Source organism: Struthio camelus, chromosome Z (assembly GCF_040807025.1).
Source record: "Struthio camelus isolate bStrCam1 chromosome Z, bStrCam1.hap1, whole genome shotgun sequence".
NCBI lineage: Eukaryota > Metazoa > Chordata > Aves > Struthioniformes > Struthionidae > Struthio > Struthio camelus.
In genome coordinates this window covers 85,801,161-85,821,327 of record NC_090982.1, presented here as the reverse complement: position 1 = coordinate 85,821,327, position 20,167 = coordinate 85,801,161, and the positions used below count along the sequence as shown (strand labels likewise).

At 54.2% G+C, this 20,167-nt stretch overlaps 1 protein-coding gene across 2 annotated transcripts in view; it reads left to right on the top strand.

Annotated features, from left to right (window-relative positions):
* Window positions 1-6,766: 6,766 nt before the first annotated feature.
* Window positions 6,767-20,167, top strand: part of SMAD7 (SMAD family member 7) — a 30,626-nt gene continuing 17,225 nt past the window's right edge. Inside the window, exons 1-3 of one of the 2 annotated variants that reach the window (XM_068928219.1) lie at window positions 6,767-7,434; window positions 8,171-8,224; window positions 13,870-13,944. In XM_068928219.1, coding sequence (XP_068784320.1) covers window positions 6,918-7,434; window positions 8,171-8,224; window positions 13,870-13,944 — 646 coding nt within the window. In that variant the 5' untranslated portion in view covers window positions 6,767-6,917. The remainder of the gene's footprint in view (window positions 7,435-8,170; window positions 8,225-13,869; window positions 13,945-20,167) is intronic. The other variant, XM_068928218.1, reaches the window with a different exon arrangement.

The window sequence follows — 20,167 nt, the reverse complement described above, 5'->3', positions numbered from 1 at the left end:
CCTCTGGGCACAGGCATTGCAATGTAGTGTTTAATACAGTATTTTCCAGTGGATCAATCCATATTCCATCTGCTCATGGGATATCCTGCTCCTTTTGCTTGGATTGGTGTTTTGGGAGGAATCTGAGCCAAGAAACACGTACTACAGGTAAATCAGGACCAGTGGTTGAACACAGAAAGTAGCTGCCTTCTGTCATCTCTCCTCTGGACTCCAGAGGTCTCAGGTGAGGGATTTGCAGTGTGACCAAAAACACCCCATGTGCCCCGTGTCAGCCACAGCTCTTCACAGACACAGCATTATCTGGTCCAAGCTTGTCAAATACTATAGCTAACTAAAAGGAAAACATTGTAGATCATGCACTTGGCAAATGCAATTATTGGAAATATAAGAGGATTCTGATTTACAAATAAAATCCTGGAAGTAGGACACAGCTATGCTGTCCACATGTGCTTACCTTTAAAATATTCCGACAAACCTGCTTTGCCTTCTGTTTCCATATAAACGAAAATCCCTTTTTGAGGCCTTACACACCAAGACAAGTCTGAAAGCATTTATTCACTAATGCTGAGGTCTGAAACACAGAAATCCAGGTACCACATTGCGAAAGTAGGAGTTACAGGCAAGATGGTGCACTAAGAATAAATATTTCACATTAATATTGAACCCCCTGCTCTGTAAGGTCCTAAAGAGCTCCACAGAGCACACGCAGATCCCAAAGGCGTTCACCTTGGGGTTGGACTGTTGAAGAAAGCTGCCAGACTCTTCCTCATCCTTGTATGTTGTAAATGGGATTTGCTGGCTTTCCTTTATCTGAAAAGTATTACGCCTGCCTCCACCCTTCGATCCTCTTCTTTACACATTCCCTTCAATGGACTGGTGCCTCCTCCAGCTCACCCGTGGCTCCCAAACTGCCTCCTGCTACCTGCTCCCTCCTCCGACAGTGCTGGGTGCTGGGCTGCTATTCCCGTGATCCTGCTTCTGCCGAAATCCCCGGCCACTGTGTCATCCCTCCCTCAGACTGACTGACCTAAATCCCTCTCCTCTGACCTCCCTAAACATCACTGTCATAAATTCCCCCGACGACACTCAGGAGGAGATTGGCTGGACGTCCCGGGGCTGAACGACGGTCCTGGCGGCCCCGTGGTGCTACTGTCACGGGTTATTTGGGGTCCGACTGTGTAACGTGGACTAATACCGCATGTGTCAAGACTGTGGACGCAATGTGGATTAGCAAGCAAAGGTTGTCCCTGTACGGCTGTCAGAGAGTGACATCCAGGGACACCGTGAAGATAAGGAGATCCTCCTCCTGCCCCCCGTCACTTCATGGGGCAGCTTCCCAGCTGATGGAAACGGAGGGGGATTCACCGTCCATCATCAGCATGCTACTGGTTTCCCTGCTTTTATCTTCTGAGTATTTTAGAGCACAGGTGATAAAGCAAAGGTCAGAGTAGCAACAAACATGTTGGTGTTACCCCTCCCTTGCTTGCCCGTGGTCACTCTTCCCTTTGCCACGCTTTACCTAGGCAGAGACCTCTTTCGGTCTGTTCGGATCTCCACACCATTTCTGTTCCTCTTTGGAGTACAGTGCCACACCGGCACGAAGGCTTGTATGGTCAAAACAGCCAGTTCTTACACTGTTGAGCTAGACGTTGGGAGAGATGATGCTGCTATAATTTCCTTTATATGGGCTAATGGTGTTCAGGTAGGGAAACTGCCTGGTGTTTAAGGCAGGGCCAAGAGCTGTCTGGAGAACGGAGGCCTTCCTCCTGCGAGGAGCCAGCTTATGAGATCTTTCTCATTTTTCTCATCTTTGGTAACCACCTGTGGTGAATTTATTTCCAGCAGGCACAGCTTTGGAAGGGCTGACAGCAACCAGAAGCATCAGCATTGAAATGGTCATATTCCCAGAGAGGGAAAGCCAGGATGGGTGAGGACTGTACCTCCCTTTTATTTTACCTGTTGTGGAGGAGACCAGAAGGCGGCTTGGAGAAGACACGAGGTCTGGCATCTGAATTTGCTATGGAGATGTGAACTGCTGGAGCGGAAGGAGTGCACAGGTCATGCCAAAACGGCATCTTAGCCCACTGACTTGGAGCCTTGCTTGACCCCTCTGAAAACAATGTATAAATATAGAAGTAGGGATGCAACTTTAGCTACTACTAATCTGCGTAGAAGCGTGGTAGAGTGCCTGAAATCTCCAAACCCTGCCCCTATCCTCTCTTCAGACAGGTTTGCTCTTTCTGACCTCCCATGAGTGGTTTTTCACAACTGTCAGAGAGAGAGACATTTCCCCAAAAGAGCAAAGTGTGTTTGTTATTGACCCGGGCCTAGAAAGTGTATGAAGAGGGATCATCTCTGTTTGTTTGCGCCTGGTAATGATGTCAGGAAAAGGCTTTTTCCAAGCCCGGTTTTATCCTTTTGTGTAAGTGCCTTTGGTGCGTCTCACACCCTGGTGCTGTTAGCAAAACAATTAGGTTAACAGTGCCTTGGCTCCAACTGTCTGTCAAAGGCTGAATTGCAATGCAAATGAACTCGGGTTTACCGTTCACCTTTAGCTCTTCAAAGACAGCTGGGTGACGGAAAGGTCCCTAGAAGCCTCCATGAGAATGATGTCTGGAAAGCTGGAGTTTGGGCTCGGTGAGGTTTTGCATGCGATACCTAAGGTAGCTGTCTGCCTTTCGGATGAAGGATATACTTCATTTACAAACAGGTTGTATTCCTTCTCTTCAGAAGGAGCAGGGGAAGGCAGCGTAAATCGCGGCTGGCTTACAGGCAGGCTTGACGGCAAGGCCGACATCATTTCGGTCGAACACAAGGCCTGCTTAGGAGGCCTGCAAAGAGGCACCTGAGAAGCGAGCTTCGCCTGGTGCGGACTAAATTCCCACTAAATTCAGCAAGAGCGCACGGCTCTGTTCAGCAGCAATCCTCTCGCATTTTGCTACAGGTTTCCCCCTCGCCCATTCCAGCTGCAAGGGTGTCTGACTCACGTTTGTCTGCCAATGAGCAACCACAAGTTACGTCAGCATCCACGGTGGTTTTCACCGGCCTTTCAAAGCGCTCCCCAAATCTGGTAGCATACATGCATGTTTTTATCTGCTTCGTTATGCTTATTTTTGTATTTTCCATGCGGTCTGTTTGACCAAGCTTTAGAGGCTTAATTAAAAAGTTGTTCTTTATCGGTTATTTAATATTTAGCACTTCTGTTGTAATTTTTCACCTGCAGAGATCAAGGTACTTTACAAAGAAAGGCAAGTGCTGCTGGCCCAGCTTTACAGAGGGGGAACCAGAGGAGCCAAAGCCCAGAGGTCCCTACGGAAGCTAGTGGGAAAGGGACGGGCCCAAGGGCCCAGAGGCAATCTGTGGCAGGGACAAAAAACATCTTTAACTCCTGGACCCCATTCCCGCTTTCTGTCCCTTCATAGCATATGGCACGTTACGCCTTTTGCGACTCTGTAGCCTGTGTATGATTAAAAAAAAAATAATCACAGTCACCAGGTCATTGCAAAGCAAGTGGAAAAAAGCCCTAAAAGAGTTAATAGAATTTATAATTTGTATACAGTTTGGGAAACTTCTAAAATTAAAAAAGTATAATGCACATATTAATGGGCATGTCCGGGGTTTAACTGCCTTGCAACAGCAGATGCAGGAATCAGAATGAACTCCTTTTTTTCAAGTAACCATATGCATCACGGTGGAAAAGGGTTTTGAAGGTCGGTTCATTCCTGTACGGAAATGAGGAAATCGGTCTCAATGAGCTGGGTCACTCTGCAGGCTTGCGAACAAGATGTTAAATTAAGGACGCTATCAATTCTCCCTTTTTCGAGCTTCTAAGGCTTTATTCTTTTACCTCGGCATAAATTACACCCCAAACTACCCAAAACATCCCCAAACTCGGGTGCTACCCTGTCTGTTGTGCCTGGACATCACCCTTCGTCTCCTCAAGGTCCAGGTGCTGCCGTGTTGGTTACCACGCAATTGCATCATGGCAAGCTGCAGAATATGATGGGCCGCTTAGCAGGCAGCTTACGCTTGTGCCTACTAATTGATTTGAAAGCCAATTTAGGGATGAAATTAGGAGCCCGTCACCTGCCTCAGGCTCCTGTTTAGTAGCCAGCCTTACTAAATTCTTCTCTTAGGTGCCAGCAAGTAATGCTCTTTCCCTTCTGTGACTTTGTGCAGATTTTGTGCCTGGGCTGGCAGAGTTTCATTAAGCTTTCCCCCAAATCGATCCCCCTTCTAACTAATTTAGATCCAGATTGTGCAAATAAAGGTTCCAGGCCCGTCTCACGGGCCTTCTCACGCGGATATTTGCAAGACTGGGCGCTAACCCTGTCTCTGCTGTGTGCACCGAAGGGAGGCATCCGAGAAAGGCAGTCCCGGGAATACACCTTGTGTGTGCAGCGTGTACAGCTCCGAACTGCGCTGGAATAATAAGCGTTGCGTCCCCTGTGTTTTACGTCTGCTGTCTTGTTTAGTTCAGCGCAAACGGTTTAGAATTGGATTCGCTTAGAGCAGCCATGAGTTAAGAGTCTTGGGCTCCATTTCCCACGCGGTCACTGACTTTACTGCGCGACCTTAAGCAACTTGTCCTGCCGGCACTTATTATATGGGAAGGGAGCTACTCAGCTGGGTAAGGATGGGGACCCTAGGGGACTTCTGCCGCCGTACAGACCCTGGCACTACCGAGCCCGGTTTGAGTCCCCAGCTCTCCCGCAGACCGCGGTAGGCTTGTGTGAGCTGCACAGCCTCTTGGTGTCTCAGTTTCCCCGTCCTGTGCAGGTTCTGGCAGGCGGAATTAAAATGGGGGAGTCTGTGAAGTACTCTTGGTGCCAGAAATTATTATCGCTAGTGGTAGTGACAACAATAGGAGAAGAACTCCGGACTCTTAATTCCTGCTCCTCATTTTGTAAGAACTGGGATATACTTACCTACCATGGAAATACTTTCCCTTCCTCTGGCAACAGGTGCTGTAAAAGCGCAAAGTATTATTAGCATTATTGCTTCTCACGCCATGCCCTCTTTCGATGCCCACAATCCTTTTTTGTGTTTTGTTTTAGCCTGGCTCGGTTTTACTATTTCACTCCAGTATTTACAGCGGGCTGCAGCGCCTCGGGCACCCCCATGCTTTTGGGGCTCCCTCTGCCCCCCGCGGGGGGGAGGTTGAGAGGGCAGAGCAGCTGCCGAGGGGTGTCCGAGCCGCTCCGCACCCGCGCAGCACGCCCGGGGTGGGAGTGGAGGAGGGAAGAGCTGGAGCACCCCCGGGTGCTGCCCGCGCATCCCGGCAACCCGAGCCGCCGCTTGCGCAAGGCGGTTAGAGATAAATATATATATATATAAATATATAATTCTTTTTTTTTTTTTTTTTTTTCCCGGAGCGACACGGTGTCTAGACGCCCACGTGACGGGGCCGGGGCCGGGCCGGGCCGCGCCGGGGCCGCGCCGCTGCGCACTGCGAGCCGCCGCGGGGGGAGCGGGAGGCGGGCGGCGGGCGCGGCCGAGCGCGCAGGCACCGCCGCTGCCGGCTCCGCGCCGCCGCCGCCGCCGCCTCCGCCGCCGCCGCCTCCACCGCCGCGCCCGGCTCCGCGCCGCCGGGGCTCCCCGCAGCCAGGGAAGACGGAGGCGCTGGTGCGGGGGGGGCGCCTGTTTGCATCGAGCGGAGGGAAGAAAAAAAAAAAAAGGAAGAAGAAAAAAAAGAAAAAAGAAGAAGGAGGAGGAGGAGGAGGGGAAGGAAGGAAGGAAGGAGGAGAGAGGAGGAAAAAAAAAAAAAAAAGCCCAGACGCCCCGGCAGCACGGAGAGGGTCGCCGGCGGGTGCCCCCGCGCCCATGTAAGCACCGGCGCGGAGCTGCGGCCGGGAGAGGAGGCGGCGGCCCCGGGAGAGGGGTGACAGCGGCCCCGCCGTGCCCGCGCCCCGGCGCGGAGCGGCGCGGAGCGGCGCGGGGGGCGGGCAGCGCCGCGGCGCCCGGCTCTCCCCCGCAGGGAGCACGCTGCTCGGGAAGGAGGGACACGGCCTCACTGGGGAAATTTTTTTTTTTTTCTTTCTTTCTTTTCGTAGCAGCCGGATCAAGATTTGGCGTGCGCGCGCGCGCGCGCGCGTGTGTGCGCGTGGATTAAAATCTTCGGGAAGAAGGAGGAAAACACCCAAACCCCACATCAGGACGACCTGCGCTTTAAAAAGGGATACAACACTCTGGATGCGCTTGTTCTTCTCTTTTGCGACAGATGCTTAAATTGCTTCCAGCGTCCACATCTTAGGGTTGGTGTTTTTTTGTTTTTTTGATATACATCGTTTTGGCTTTTTTTTGTTTTTTTTGGGTTTTTTTTTTTTTTAATAATTCTACCCCGCGCCGCCTCAGCCCCGCTGCCCCCCTGCGCCCCCCCTCCCGGAGCCCGGCGGGTTGATGGGAGCTGCGGCCCCGCCGAGGCCGAGGGTCTCTGGCGGCCGCCGGGCCCGCGGGCTGTAGCCGCGCTGCGCGGCCGCGCAGGGGCAGCTCAGCCCGCTTCCCCCAGCGCGATGTGCGGCAGACCCGCGCTGTAGAGGCTTTTTAAAAGAAAAAAAAAAACAATTTTTTTTTTTTTAGCGCGGAGCATCGGCTCCCCATCTCAACTAATTTTTTTTTTAATTATTATTATTTTTTTATTTTTCCTTCCCCTCCCCCCAACCTCCCCCCCTCCCTTCCTTCCCCCCCCCCCCCGCAGCGGGCAGAGGCGCGGGCCGGCGCGGCCGCCCCCCGCCCCCCGCAGCAGGCGGCGGGCCCCCCGCAGCCCCCCAGCGCGGAGACTGGCGCATGCCACAGCCCGCCTCGGCCCCGCCGCCTGCCGCTGCCCCCCGCCGCCGCCGCGCCTCGGCTCCCGGCTCCTTCATGAGTGGCGGACGGCATGCCCGTTTTGTAGCCGGGGGCCCTTCCTCTCGTCCCGCATGTTCAGGACCAAACGGTCGGTGCTCGTCCGGCGGCTCTGGCGGAGCCGCGCTCCCGGCGGCGAGGAGGAGGCGGGCGAGCCCGGCGGCGGCGCGGCGGCGGCCGAGGCCCGGGCGCATGTGTGCGGAGCGGGGCGCGGGTGCTGCCCGGGCAAGGCGAGCCGCGGCGGGCGGGCGGCGGCGGCGGCGGCGGCGGGCGCGGAGGCGGAACTGAAGGCGCTGACCCACGCCGTGCTCAAGCGGCTCAAGGAGCGGCAGCTGGAGGGGCTGCTGCGCGCCGTGGAGTCGCGCGGCGGGGCGCGCACGCCCTGCCTGCTGCTGCCCGCCAAGGCGGCCGACGCGCGCCTGGGCGCGCACTGGTACCCGCTGCCGCTGCTGCTCTGCAAGGTGTTCCGCTGGCCCGACCTGCGCCACTGCGCCGAAGTCAAGCGCCTCTGCGGCTGCGAGTCCTATGGCAAGGCGCACCCCGAGCTCGTCTGCTGCAACCCGCACCACCTCAGCCGGCTCTGCGAGCTAGGTACGCGCGCGGAGCGGCGGCGCCGGCGGGGGGGGGGGGGGGGGGGGCGCCTTTCCCCGCAACTTTTCCCAGCCCGCATGCCAAAAAAAAAAAAAAAGTTGGTGCCGTATTTTATTTATTTTATTTACTTTATTGTATTTATTTCATTTATTTATTTTATTGTATTTATTTCACTTATTTTATTTATTTTATTGTATTTATTTATTTTGTTGCGTTTGTTGTCTTTATTTCATGTCATTCTGTTATCTGATGCCGTTTTGTTTATCCCGTTGTCGTTTTCTTTATTTGAGACCACTTTCATTTCATTTCACGTCATTTTCTTATTTTATGTGATTTTATTTTTCCGGGGCCGGGGGAGAGCGGGGGGGGGGGAGGAGGGAGGGAGGGGGAGAGGGAGGGCGGCGCGGGGCCGGGGGGATTAGGGGCCGCCTGGCGCGGGCGGGCGGCCCCGGCGCGGCCGCGGCTCCGGCGAGCCAAGGAGGCCCCGCGCAGACAGCCCGAGCGGCAGATAGCAGGGAGACTGGCGCCAGACGGCCCCTTTTGTTTATCTGACAGCTAAATATCAAGGCAATCACCGCCTCGCTGCCCTGCCTCCAACCCCCAGAGCTAAGACAAACAGTTTGGCTAAAAGAATGCCACTGTTATCATAAGTTCCTATCTTTTCTTTTTTTTTTTTTTTTTCCTCCTTCTTTCTCATGGCTCTGCCTTTATTTTCTCTGTACTTTTCTGATTCCAGAGTCTCCCCCTCCACCCTACTCCAGATATCCGATGGATTTTCTCAAACCAACCGGTGAGTAGACCTTTTTAAAATTGCAGCCTGCTGTCTTCAGATAAAAAGGGAAAGCAGCCCCCTTTCTCAGGGGAGATGTGGCCTGCCTTTGTTACGCTGGTGCGTTTCGCTTTTGGGCTGCCTGTGCCCCCCCGATACCCCCGGAAGAATTAACGTGTGGTTCGTTTTTAAGAAATCCTCTGCACAAACTCGGATTTTTAGAAACGAGGGCAGGAAACGCTAGGAGGGATTTGCAATGGCAGCCTAGGCCTTGGCCGCTCGCGTGTGCAGCCCGGTCGCTCGAGAAGCCGGGGTGGCTGCGAACAGAAATTGCAAGTCCGGGGATGTGGCTGGTGCTTTCTGGTGACCAGCTTCGGCCGGCGTGGGTTATACTCCGAGGCTGTAAATGCTCGCTCCTCAGCCTGCCTGTGAATTTTAAGGAATTTAGCTTAGGAAACCGGTGCAGCAGAGTCGCTTGGGAAAGTAACTTTTTTAATGGCTAAGGAGCCAAATGAGACTTGACAAACGTGGTTCGGAGAAATCTTGTGTTTTAAGTGAGTCTAATCCTGCCGTGCCAGGTTGGGAAAATTAGGGACGGGGATAGAAAAGCATCCCCCCCCCCCCTTTTTTTTTTTTTTTTAAAAAAAACCCAGCTCTGCATGCCTGTTGCTTGTAATTGAGTGTCAGGATGCCAGGGGAGAAGCCCATTTGAGGCTGGCACCAGCTGTTTTGCGGTCGTCTGCATAAACTCTTGGCTGGCAGCGGGCTCGCCCCGTGTTAGATAAATAGGGCTGGCATTGCGGAAAGAGGGAAGAGTTGGCGAAAATCGGAAACGGGGATGAAGGCGGGGAGGGGCAGCGCTCCGCCAAGCCGCCTCCTCCCCCCCCCCCCCCCCCCCCCGCTTCACCCCCAGGATTAATGGATCGCGAGGATGGGTTGTAGCTCCAGGATGGGTTGTAGCTCGGTTGTGTCTGCCAGTCGAAAGGGAGTCAAAAATAGGACTGTTTTTGAAAGCTATTGGGTCCTGCTTTGCCAAAAGAGCAGTTTCCCTAAAATTACTGGTGTTGAGTTTCCCGGGACCGGCTGCCTCCGGAGCCCGGGCAGGTCCCGAGGGACCGCTTTGGTGGAGTTTGTCTTCTCGTTTTGAGGTTGCCCTGGAAAAAAAAAGAACGAAAGGAAGACAAAAAGTGAGGCCGCTTTAGATACCTGGGGTGCGGGGTCCCGTCCTGCTGGGTACTGGCCTGCCGAGGATGTGGTGGTACTTGACACCTTGCAGAAAGCAAGGCCGGCCTCCCTAGCGCTCTCGTTTTTACCCCGCTGTAAACTCTCGGTGACTCGAAGAGGTTTCGTGATGCTGCGTGGAAACCCGGCAAAGCTGTTTTGCAAACGCTTGGGTTGCAAAGCATGAAATATTTTGAAAAAACACGAGATAAAGGGTCATTAATTAGCGAGGGGATATCGGTGTTATGTTCAACATCCCTGGCGAGCGTTGCTTGCGCTCGCGGGCTGTTTGGGTTGAGAAAGGTTGTTCCGTAACATGGGCTGAGGGTTGCGAAGAGGTTTGTTTTGGGGGCAAGACTCATCGCTTCGGCTGTTTCCCCGCTGGGCAAGGGAGCGCTCCCAGAAAATCTTCAGAGGCTGAGATTTCTTCCTTTCTTTCCTTTGCTTTTACCTAATGACGCTGGCCAATCCGCAAAGGGTTTCGGGGGGTCCGTGCCCGCGGGAAGCTCAAGGAAAGGAGGGTAAACGATTGCCTTTGGTTTCCTGTAAAGATGGTAGGATAAATCTGTTAGCGGGGTTTAAAACATCCAATCTGCCTTTGCCAGGACCTCCTTTTCAGTTAGTCGAGTGATATATTTATTCATTAACAAGTGTTGACATAAGGTAGCAAAATGTGTGTAAACAGAAAAGCCGCAGAGCATGAATGTGCCATTTCGAAAGGAAAAGTTACTTGTATCAGCCAATAGGAAGTGATTAATGCTGCCAATCGGAAACGCAGAAACAACTGGGTTACTCACCAAAAAGTTCCCTTTTTTTTTTTTTTTCCCCCTTTTTGAAAGAAAAACCCGTTTGGTGGCTGAGCACTGAATAACAGGGCGCGCGGAGCAGTGACAGACGCGAGAGGAGCCTGTAAGTCTGTCGCTGCAGGTGGCTTTTGCAGCCCCTGATTTTTGCGTGCATGCGCATTTCCTCCTTAATCAGGGCTATTGTGGAGGGAAGGGGAGCAAATTTAATGCCTGGGTATCACGGCCGTCGTTTGCAGCAGGCAGAGCCGTGCTAGGGTCTCCGGTTCCCACATTTCCAAGCTTTAGGATGACTATTGCTTGCCTTGGGCTGGTTAATTGACAGAGGAGCAGTAACTTATGGTGGGAAAGCGTGAAGCCTGTTTCATGGGCGATTAAAAGGAGCCATCGCGGGCTGCAAGCACGCTTCTGGGACGCTGGTTAGGAACGGTCCCTCCATTTATAGTTGGGCAACTTGGAAAAACTCCCATCTGCAAAGGTAGCAGGGAACGGTGCATCTAACGGGAAACTTGACACAGCGCTTTTCCATGAAGCATGATAGTGGTAATAAAAATATTTAGGCGCCTAGTGCTAAGTCTTGTAAGTGCTTCGTATAGACAGATAGGCGGGCATGGCCGCGCGTGCCCAGGCTCCAGCAGTGGTTGCCAGTGTGTTAGGTGGGGATTACCACAAACGCTTTTTTGGAGGTGGTGGAGGTTCAGACAGGTTATGTCAGTTGCTTAAGGAAAGCCGGGACAGACAGGGAGCCAGAGGGTCTGCCACAGTCACCTGAATGCCGTGTACGTTTGTGCGTTGATGGATTTGATGTTTGTACGCTTTCCGGAGAGCAGAAAGATCTGCCCTTGGAGAGCCACGTTACCTGTGGGAAGGCTGTAGGTCTGGGCCAGCTTGCTCAGATGTGTTCTTCAAGGAGAAGTTGTACGCAGTGACTTTCACTGTTTCTTATCCGGGGCATTTCCAGGGATCAGCGGCAGTAACGTGCAAGGGACCGGTCCCCCCTCTGCAAGCCTGTGGGGCTGATCCGCGCTGCTGAGCCCAATGGGGGGTGAAGCTGAGCTCCTGGAAGGGTGTCCATGGGCTCAGCAAGCCTGACATCTTTGCAGGGGCTACCACGTGTGGCTGTGTTGGAAGCAAGGAGGACAGCGATGCCCTCAGATGCCAGTATTAAAGCAGATATTTTGTCCAGCTGGTACAGAGCCCGGAAGCGGCTGCACCCATGGTGCACCCGCAGCCTCTGCTAGGGCCCCTTGTCCTATGTGTTCTTGCCCCAGCCCAGCTCTAGCCTGTGCTGCCGAGCTGGTGGTGGCTCTGTCTGGACACTGCTCCAGAAAGCATCTTCAGTGTTGCTGACCAGAGGGGATGCCTCCAGTGAAAGAGGAGGTTTCGCGTGTCACACTGGAGTGACCCCAGTGGGGCGACGTGCCCAAGCCTGTGGTGCACATGCTGTCCTGGGTGGCTGATCGAGGTGGTGCCTGAATATCAGAGTGCAGGAAGCCTACAGAGAGTTAGCTGCAGAGTCACGTGCCCTCACATGGTGTTGATTTTCATGGGAGTTGAAGGTTTGGCAGCTTCCAGGAAATATTCGGCACCTTGCAAGATTGGGCCAGTAGCCACCGGGAATAAGTGTATGTCTCCACGGTGGTTTTATATTGTGGTAGGAGAATTTTGGGAAGAGATTAGCATGCCGTAGACTTGCGTGAACCTTTGAGACTGTGACCTCCCCAGTGCCAAACACAAAGTGAGCCAGAGTACCCTATATCAGTGAGAGCACTTGGCTAATCTGTGGGTGATATCAATTGTGCAAGGATAAAACTAGCCACATTTAGTGGCTAGTGCTGTGCGCTCGGGAGGTCCATGCTTTTCTGCCTATTCCGTACATGATCGTCACCCTTGTTCCAGGGTGAAGGCTATGTCAGCGCTGCGTCCTGTAAGGAGACTTCTGGTACTCTACTTTAGAGTGATTTTTGTGATGAATTGATGAAGGGAACTGGCTGTTGGATAACGGGACATGGGAAGGGAGCTGGTAGCAGTCAAGAGAAGTCAATGATAATGAAGTACATTGGTTCTTCATTGACTGTCAGTGCAGATCAGGGAGCGGCCCAGGTGTTTCGGGAGCCTCTAAATCCATCCTTGATTTTAGCCTCAGTGGAAAATCTCCAAACAGCACTTGTCTTTGGAGTTTGACTGGAGCAGGATTGCTGTAAGCCTCATCGTTAGGGTTACGTATTTTAAGTCCAAAGCGGACATACTGATAGGATTCACTCCTGCCATCCTGTGAATTAGATCCTAGTCTTCTGTAAGAGTGTTCAGAGTGCTAAGAGAGGACCTGATTATATATGACCTCCAGAGTAAGACGACATGGAAAGGGCAAATCATGTCCTTTATCCCCTGGGGATCGCAGGGACTCGTAGGGGAGCTCGCCATGTCTGATGGGGGCAGATTGGAGCCCAGCATGGGGCACCGTGTGTAGGACAGTCCAGCCTGTGTTTAGACAGCATCTCTACCCAAAGCGGTTGGAGTCACCTCAGGAGAAGGGTATAGGGGAATTACCTGGATTAAAAAGTGGAAAGGGTTAAAAAAAGCAAAAGCATATTTCTCTGGAACCCAGAAAACACTACCAGGCATTTAGCGAGTGTGTAATATACAGTATTTCACAAGAAAGTCCATTTCCTGTCTCCCCCATTGTTTTCAGTTTGATTAAGTATATCCTGTTAAACTGTATATTCCTGTTAGGGGTTATACTTCACTCTGATAAAATGAGGTTATACACACGCGCATTTTTTTTTTCACTGGGATTTCAGGGATGAATTCTGGAAAGATGACTTATCAGGCCTCTGCCCTCTGAGTGGTGGCCCTTGCTTTGAGATACAACATTGAGCAAAATGATGTCAGTAGGGAGCCCAAAACTGATCAAACCAAAACTCACCAACGGTCTGGCGAGGCCCTGAAGGTTGCGTGAACTTTATGGATCTCTTTCTGTGACTTCAGCTCCGCTCAGTTGTGGTGTTTCCTTGAGCTTGTGTCTTCTGGGGTAGTGACCAAAACCATCCGATCTTACCTTTTCTTATACCTTCAGTAGTGTGTGGAGGAGTAGGTGTTGTACTGGCCAGGCCTCATAGGTGCACGCTGTGCTCGCAGGAGGTGATCGGTGGCGTATGAGATCCACGGGGAACCAGCGGTGACAAAATTGATGAGGGGAGCGCTCTTAACATTAGACCTTCTGCAGCAAAAAGAAGAGTAATTAAGCCGTTTCCCTTTCGGTTTGCACTTGGGTGAGCGCAAGTGTTGACTAAATCCAACACAGAAAGCAACAATTTAGGCATTTGGGGAGCTCAGTCAGTTAAATCGTAAAGACGACGGGCTGGATTTCATTAGCTGGTGACTTGGACAGAAAGATGGCAACCCGTCTGTAATTTTTGCCAGTCTATAATCATCATTGGCTGGTGATTAAGTGCAGCGCGGAGCCTTGGTGGAGGCGATGAGTTAGGGTGGACGCATCTTGATGAACTACCGTGTCTGTGCAGACAATTAGTAATAGCTTCCTGTTCAACGCTTTGGAATGTGTGTGCTGCTCTTGGCGTTGTTTATGGCGTGCTACGAAACAAATATATACTTATTTCTTGTTCTTTCCCTCTGCCGCAGCAGATTGTCCAGACTCTGTGCCTTCCTCCACTGAAACAGGGGGAACTAATTGTCTAGCCCCTGGGGGGCTTTCAGGTAAGACCTCTCTTGTTGACCTTACCGTCGGGTGCGTTTCTCGGGCCGGCCCCTCTCCGCCTGTGTCCCTGCCATTCCCATTGACCGGGGCGGGGGGGGGCCCAAATGAAACAAAAAGCCATGCTGGGGAGTATCAAGGATGCGAGTCGTTGAGAAAGGCATGCTCAAAGGGAGAGTTGGGTTTCTTTTCGGTAGCAGCTGAGTACCTCTCTTGGAGGAGATGTGTTGACAATCCCGGGCTAAGCTCTGCGTCCTCCCAAGTCCATATTTCCTTTGGATTCCAGCCTTACGCTCCATCAGTTTTTGGAGCGAGGCCGAAAGAGGTGTGCTGGGGAAGGCTAAATGATGCTGGCAATTTATTCGCTAGAAGGTAGAGACCGTTGGAGCAGGTACGGTTGTACCCTCGCGGGAGGATTGAGTGTCTTTGCCTGGTCGGCGGAGGTGGAACTGCCGCCGTGTTTCTGGGACTGCCAGCGCAGTATCTGGACGCTCGTCGTGGGTTGTGTTTTTTCGGAAGGGTAACTTGCGTCTGACATCTTGGGGGCACACGTTGTGAGGTTTACCCACTCCCAGTTGTTGTGTTGCGCTCTGATTTGTGACAAGCGTTACCGGCAGGCCGGCAGTGCTAGGTGGGCCTGGTACCTGCACCTTGCATCATGTCTTCTCCTTGCCCGTGGGACTCCATGGAGGCGGGAGGAAGGCAATGAATGGGTCCCCGTCCACGGGGCAGCTACAGACCCATTGGTGGGCTGTGCGTTGGGGGAAGCAGCGCATGTACACCCCGCGTTGGTGTGCGTGCACCCCACGTTGATGAACGAGCACCCTGCGTAGGCATCTGCTCCATCGGTCCCATCGGTGAGGCTGGTGGTGCCCAGGGAGAAAACGTGACCGCAGCTTGGGAGCAAGTGTTGCGTTTCCCTCGTTTTCCCGTTTGTCGCCCCAGCCTGCAGGTGACATTACGGGTTTTTGGAGGGTGCTTTCCCCACCGCTCTGCGGGCTTCAACGGGAGCAGCAGATTTGGCTTTTCCAAGATGTCCCATCCCTGGCACCTCTGAGGGCAGCTCTCCTCTCCCCGGCTCCGCGGAGCTGGGCTCTGGGCGTCGTTCCCGCGCCGGAAACGTTTATGTGTGATGGCTTAAATGTTTGCAACCACGTTACCTGCACGCGCGAAGGCGCTTCCCTGCCGCGGGGCGTCTCGCTGATTTACGGCTCGCGGAGCGTCCCGCGCCTGGGATTTCGGAACTAGGTCTGTGCGCCCGCCTGCGCCCTCCGCTCTCTCTCCAGGAATTGCGCTCGGCGGGGCTGTCTTTAAGTGAGCCTCGTTTGTTTTTCTTGCAGTGTAATATATACCCTGGCTGTTATTCGAGAGGGGAGCATATTGTTTGCTCAAAGGCCCTAATGAGAATTAATCAAACAGAGGGGGAAAGGGAACAGAGTGACTTGTTGCTGGGTTGTTTTTTTTTTTTTTTTAAAAAGTGTGTTTTGGGAGGGTGTTGGGTTTTTCTTTGCTTTGGTGCCTATAGCTTCAGGGAAGCGGGAGGAAGAAAGGGATAGAGCAAAACAACACAATAAGGATGTTGTTAGTTTGTTTTGTTTTGTTTTTTTTCCCCCCTCCTCTCCCTTTTTGCTCCCTTTTCGGAGGGGAGGAGAGAGCCGAGATCTGCAGGATACCGCATTGAAATAAGCGGAGGAAGTACTAGCTTTGAAAAAGGGGGCTTTCTGCAAGGTCCGGGCTATCGATAACATCTCGTCTGTCTGGGCTGCTCCTGGAGGGGAGGCGCGACGGGGCGGGCGGCAGGAAATCACAGCGCTCGCCTGGGAACGCCGTCCGTCCTCGGGGCCTCGGCAGGGTCGCCTAATCTCCCGGCACATCAAAAATGGGCCGGGGTGCTCCACGGCGGCAGGGGGGGCGGGGGGGGAAAGGTTGCATTAATAAAGCCTCCTCCCCAGCCCCCAGAAGAAAGCATGTTTCCCCTCTTCGACTGCAATTTTTTAATTTAATTTTTATTTTTTGGGGGGGAGGGGGCCTCGGTTATCAAAGTTCCCCCTCCCCACCAAAAAAAAAAAAAAAGAAAAAGGCCTGGAAACGGAGCCTTTTACGATCATTAACCGCTCTTTTTTTTCCTCCGCAAATGTAATTGTAGCCATTTAGTTTAATGAGGAGCTGATAGGAGAGTTGACTCATGGAGGGATACGGTTAGCTACCCAGGCCATGAAACAAAGCCGAATGCCTCCACATGAAAGAGCATTTGTTTTGAATTTGCTCTGATTTACTGGCATCTCCGCTCCACGCACAGAAGTGCAGCTCTGAAAATTCCCGACTGGAGAGACCCAGGCAAGAAAGGAAAATAAACGCAGTTTGCAGCAATTCTCCAAAGCTAGCCTTTTCTCTCTCTCTCTCTCTCTCTCTCTTTTTTTTTTTTTTTGGATATTTTAGTTAGAGGAAGAGTGTGTTTGAACAGGGCTTTAAGGAGACATTGTCAGGGTGCGTTGGGAGTATGTCGCTTCTCTCTGCGGGGAAAAGCTCCCTCGTCGATAGCTAAGTGGGGATCACGGGCGCCTTGCGGAAAAGTGCCTCCTCCTGTCTCCGTCTCCCGCTGGAGGCCAGCGGTAGACCCAGTCTTCGTGCCTTGGCCTTGCGACTTTCTCGCGGAAGGGCGGCTTTAGGAAAAGGGAAGGAAACCCGATTTGGGTAGATCTGGAAGCGGATTAGGTGGTTTGGCTGATGAGCACGTGGTGGGGGTTGAGTGGCCCTGCCGTGGGCGCCAAAAGCCTTCTGCAAGCCCACCTGGCCTGAGGAGGTTGCTTTGGCCACCAGCGAAGGGCAGCTGATGCCAACTTGGTAGTAGCCTTCAGCTGGACTTGGCATGGCTGTTTCAGGGCCGAGGAAGGGAGGTCCTGTCCCCTTCTCCAAGCCAAAAGGGTAGGATTTAGCAAGGCAGATCACTATCGGCGCAAGAGAGAATTTGGGAAGCGGGCCAGGTTGGGGTTAACGTCTCTTCTGGCTGGAAAGCTTGCATGGGGGTTTTGGAAAGCTGATGACATTGTACGGAGAGCGGTTAAAAAGGGATCGCAGTCCTGGGTGAGGATGCGTTCTTGGAAGAGGAGGCTCAGGTCGGGCCATCAGCTGGGTTTCTCCTTCCTGGAGGCTGAAGGCAGCTTCTCGGACGGGATCGCCGCGCCGGGAGGGCGAGCTTGGGCGAGCGTTTCCCCTTGGCCGTAACCCGTCGGAGCCTCCCTTCCCCGCGTGCTCTGTTTGCTGTTTGCCTTCGTGGCCCAGCCTGCCCCGCGGAGAGCCAGCGTAATGAATGGGGCTCAGTTCAGGGCGGGAGGAAGGTCGGCAGCCTGCAGCCCGCGCCGTGATGCTTTTGGCAAGGGAAGAGAAAAAAAAAAAAAAAAGACAGAAAAGCAAATGGATGCAAAAACGTAATCCTACGGGGTTGGGGGGGGGGTGGTCCCTCGCGAAGGGACGGGTTCCTCCCGAAACGCTCGAGGTGACCTGTCGTTCGGTGGGGCTCTCCTTGCACGTGGTACGGGGCGCCGGGAGGGTGGGCACCCCGACGGCGCGGCCCCGTTGAACCCCTGGGACCGAGTTAGCTTCATTTAAAAACGGGGAGGTGGGGGTGGGGGGGGAAAGGGTGGGGGTGAGGTTTGTTCCAGAGGTCAAAATCCGAGCAGAGCAACCCCGCGGAGCCTGCGCGCGGCTTGGCCGAATTTTAAGGCAATATCAGTTAATCCTTTGCTCCCTGCTGATGCTCTCGCTTCGGCTCGTGACATCGCCGCCGTCTCCTGGTCGTCCCATCCTCCGGCTCATGCGCCCCGCGCCGGGGCTCGCTTTGGGTTTCGAGCCTCTGTTCACTTACTTCTTGACTTTTGGGCTGCGGTGGCTTTGCGGGCGACTCCGGCGTCCCCTGCGCGCGGACCCTCCCGCCGTGCTCAGGTAGCCCCCGTCCAGCTCCTTCGTGCCGTGGGCGCCGTGAGACGAACAGAGCCGTAACATCCCGGCGGAGATAAAAAAGAAAATAATTCCCCCGTGGAGAGGAGACGGGGGGTGGTTTTCCCTCTGTTTTGAGCTGACTCGCTGCCAGCAGACGCGTGCGGTTGTGGCTCTTCTCGCGAAGGAGCGACGTTGGGCTCGCGTAGACCAGGGGGGTGGCCAACGCGGTGCTGGGCGGCAGCCGAACTCCCGCAGTGGAACCCGACCAAAGGTGCTGGAGGGAAGGTGACTCTCCATGGCCGTGGATGGTGACGTTGGGTCTCCGAGGGTCCCGGAGCCGGCCATTGGGTGGGGAAAGCGGGACGAGGAGGCTCCTCCGACCTCGGCGGGCGCCGGCCGGCCGGCCAGGTTGGCTTCGCCTGGACGGCCGGAGCCCGGCGGGCGGTTGACTGACATGTCATTACGAAGCGGCGGGCAGGCCTGGAATGTTTCACTATGTCTTTGATCCCCGCTGGTATCCCCGCGAGGCCGGGCAGGAGCACCTTCGCTCAAATCTGGAGCTATTCCCGAGAGAAGCGGAGTTTCGGCTGGTCCCCGTTGCGCGTGTCCCCCCCCCCCCCCCGCTGCCCCAACCCGGCCCCGGCGCGTGCGGCATCCCGAGCGGCTCCTTCTGCCGGCGCTTTCCCCTTCTTCCCCCCCTCTCCCACCTCCCTCCAGCCCAGAGTTTATAACCTCCTGTGAAACGCCTTTATTTACAAATTGGCATCCGATTATAATCTGAAACGGAGACATCTTCCTGCGGAGCTCGCATTGTATATTTGTCTCGGGGATAAACAATTGCTTGGGAATTTCTTTTTTTTTTTTTTATTTATTTATTTTTTAATCTCCCGCCCCAACCCCGCAGCATCATTTCTTCTCGCTTTATTTTTTACGTCCTTCCAAAAAACTTGATTCGTTTATTTGTAAACGCCCCCGTCCCCTTGCACCCTTTCTTTCCCGATCCGTGTCCCGTCCCCCCCCCCCCCCCCCGGCGAACCTCCACCACCGGGACGAACTTCCCGTGCCTTTCCAGCAGCTTCCCCGCAACGCCGGGCGCGTTGCAGCCTCCGGAGGCCGAGGTTATCGGGGGTTAACGCCGAGATGACAGCATCGCAGTCTCTGGAGCAAACCCGGCCGCCTGCCAGACTAGGAGCCTCGCGGCTCGCCTCGCGCATCATCTGACCGTGGCAGCCGGCGGCCCGGCCAGCGGAGGGGAGCGCGCCCGCGGCTTGGCACCCGCCCCGGCGCCCTGGCCGCGTCGCCCGCCTCCTTCCCCGGCCCGGCGGCGATTTTAAGGGGGAACTTTCGGGCTTTTTTTTCCCCCCCCCCCGCCCCCTCTCCCAGCCGTCGGTCCTCTACGGCTCCGCGTGAACCGTTTGCATCCGGGGCGGCGGGATTTTTCCCGACCAACGGGACCTCGAGAGCGGTTGACAGTAAGATGCCGAAGCGATGCAACTTTTTAGCGGTGGCCGCGGAGGTGGTTCCCTCTCGCCGGCCGCCCGCCGGAAAGCGGAGCTGTTTTCCGCAAAAAGAGGAGAACACGCGCTGCTGTTGCCTGTCAGGGCCGTTTCCGATACGTGCGCTGTCCCTGCACAGTTACCGTATGGCTTTTTGTTGCCGCTGGCTTTCCGCACCGCTCTTTTTTTTTTTAATTTTTTTTTTTCCCCTCCAGCAACCTGACAGGTTGGGTTTTTTTTTGTTGTTTTTTTTTTTTTTTTTAGGAAGGGACGCGAGCAAAAAGCAAAACGCTGCAGTCAGTTAGGTGCCAGGGAGTATGTGTGCCCGGGCGTTCGCCGGGGACCGATTCAAAGCGGTATCTGCTTGCAAAATAAGATGTCCCAATGAGCAGTGGAAACCTGACCGTTGGGGACATTTAAAACGAGACAGGACAAAAACACTCGTAAGGGAGCAGTCCTGAGTTGGCAGGGACGGGGGGGTCCGAGTCTTTTCCATCTACGATGTCTGTGATCAGGTATCGGTTACACTAGAGGAACAAGTAATATGAACCCCGCGCGTTTATCGGCGGCGGGGACGCGTCGCGGAGTTGTTTCTAAACGCGGAGGCTGAGGGTGCAGCCAGAGGGGCGCCTTACATGTGCCCCAAGGTATGGGGAGATGGGTGCCCACCGCCTCGGCGCCCAGGAGTGGGACCATGCCTCGTCCCTGCTCTCCTGGGAGCTGGAGGGACTTGCTCCTTTTGGGGAGGGTCTCCAAAACCTGCCGGTTGTCCCGCCGTTGCCCCAAAGAG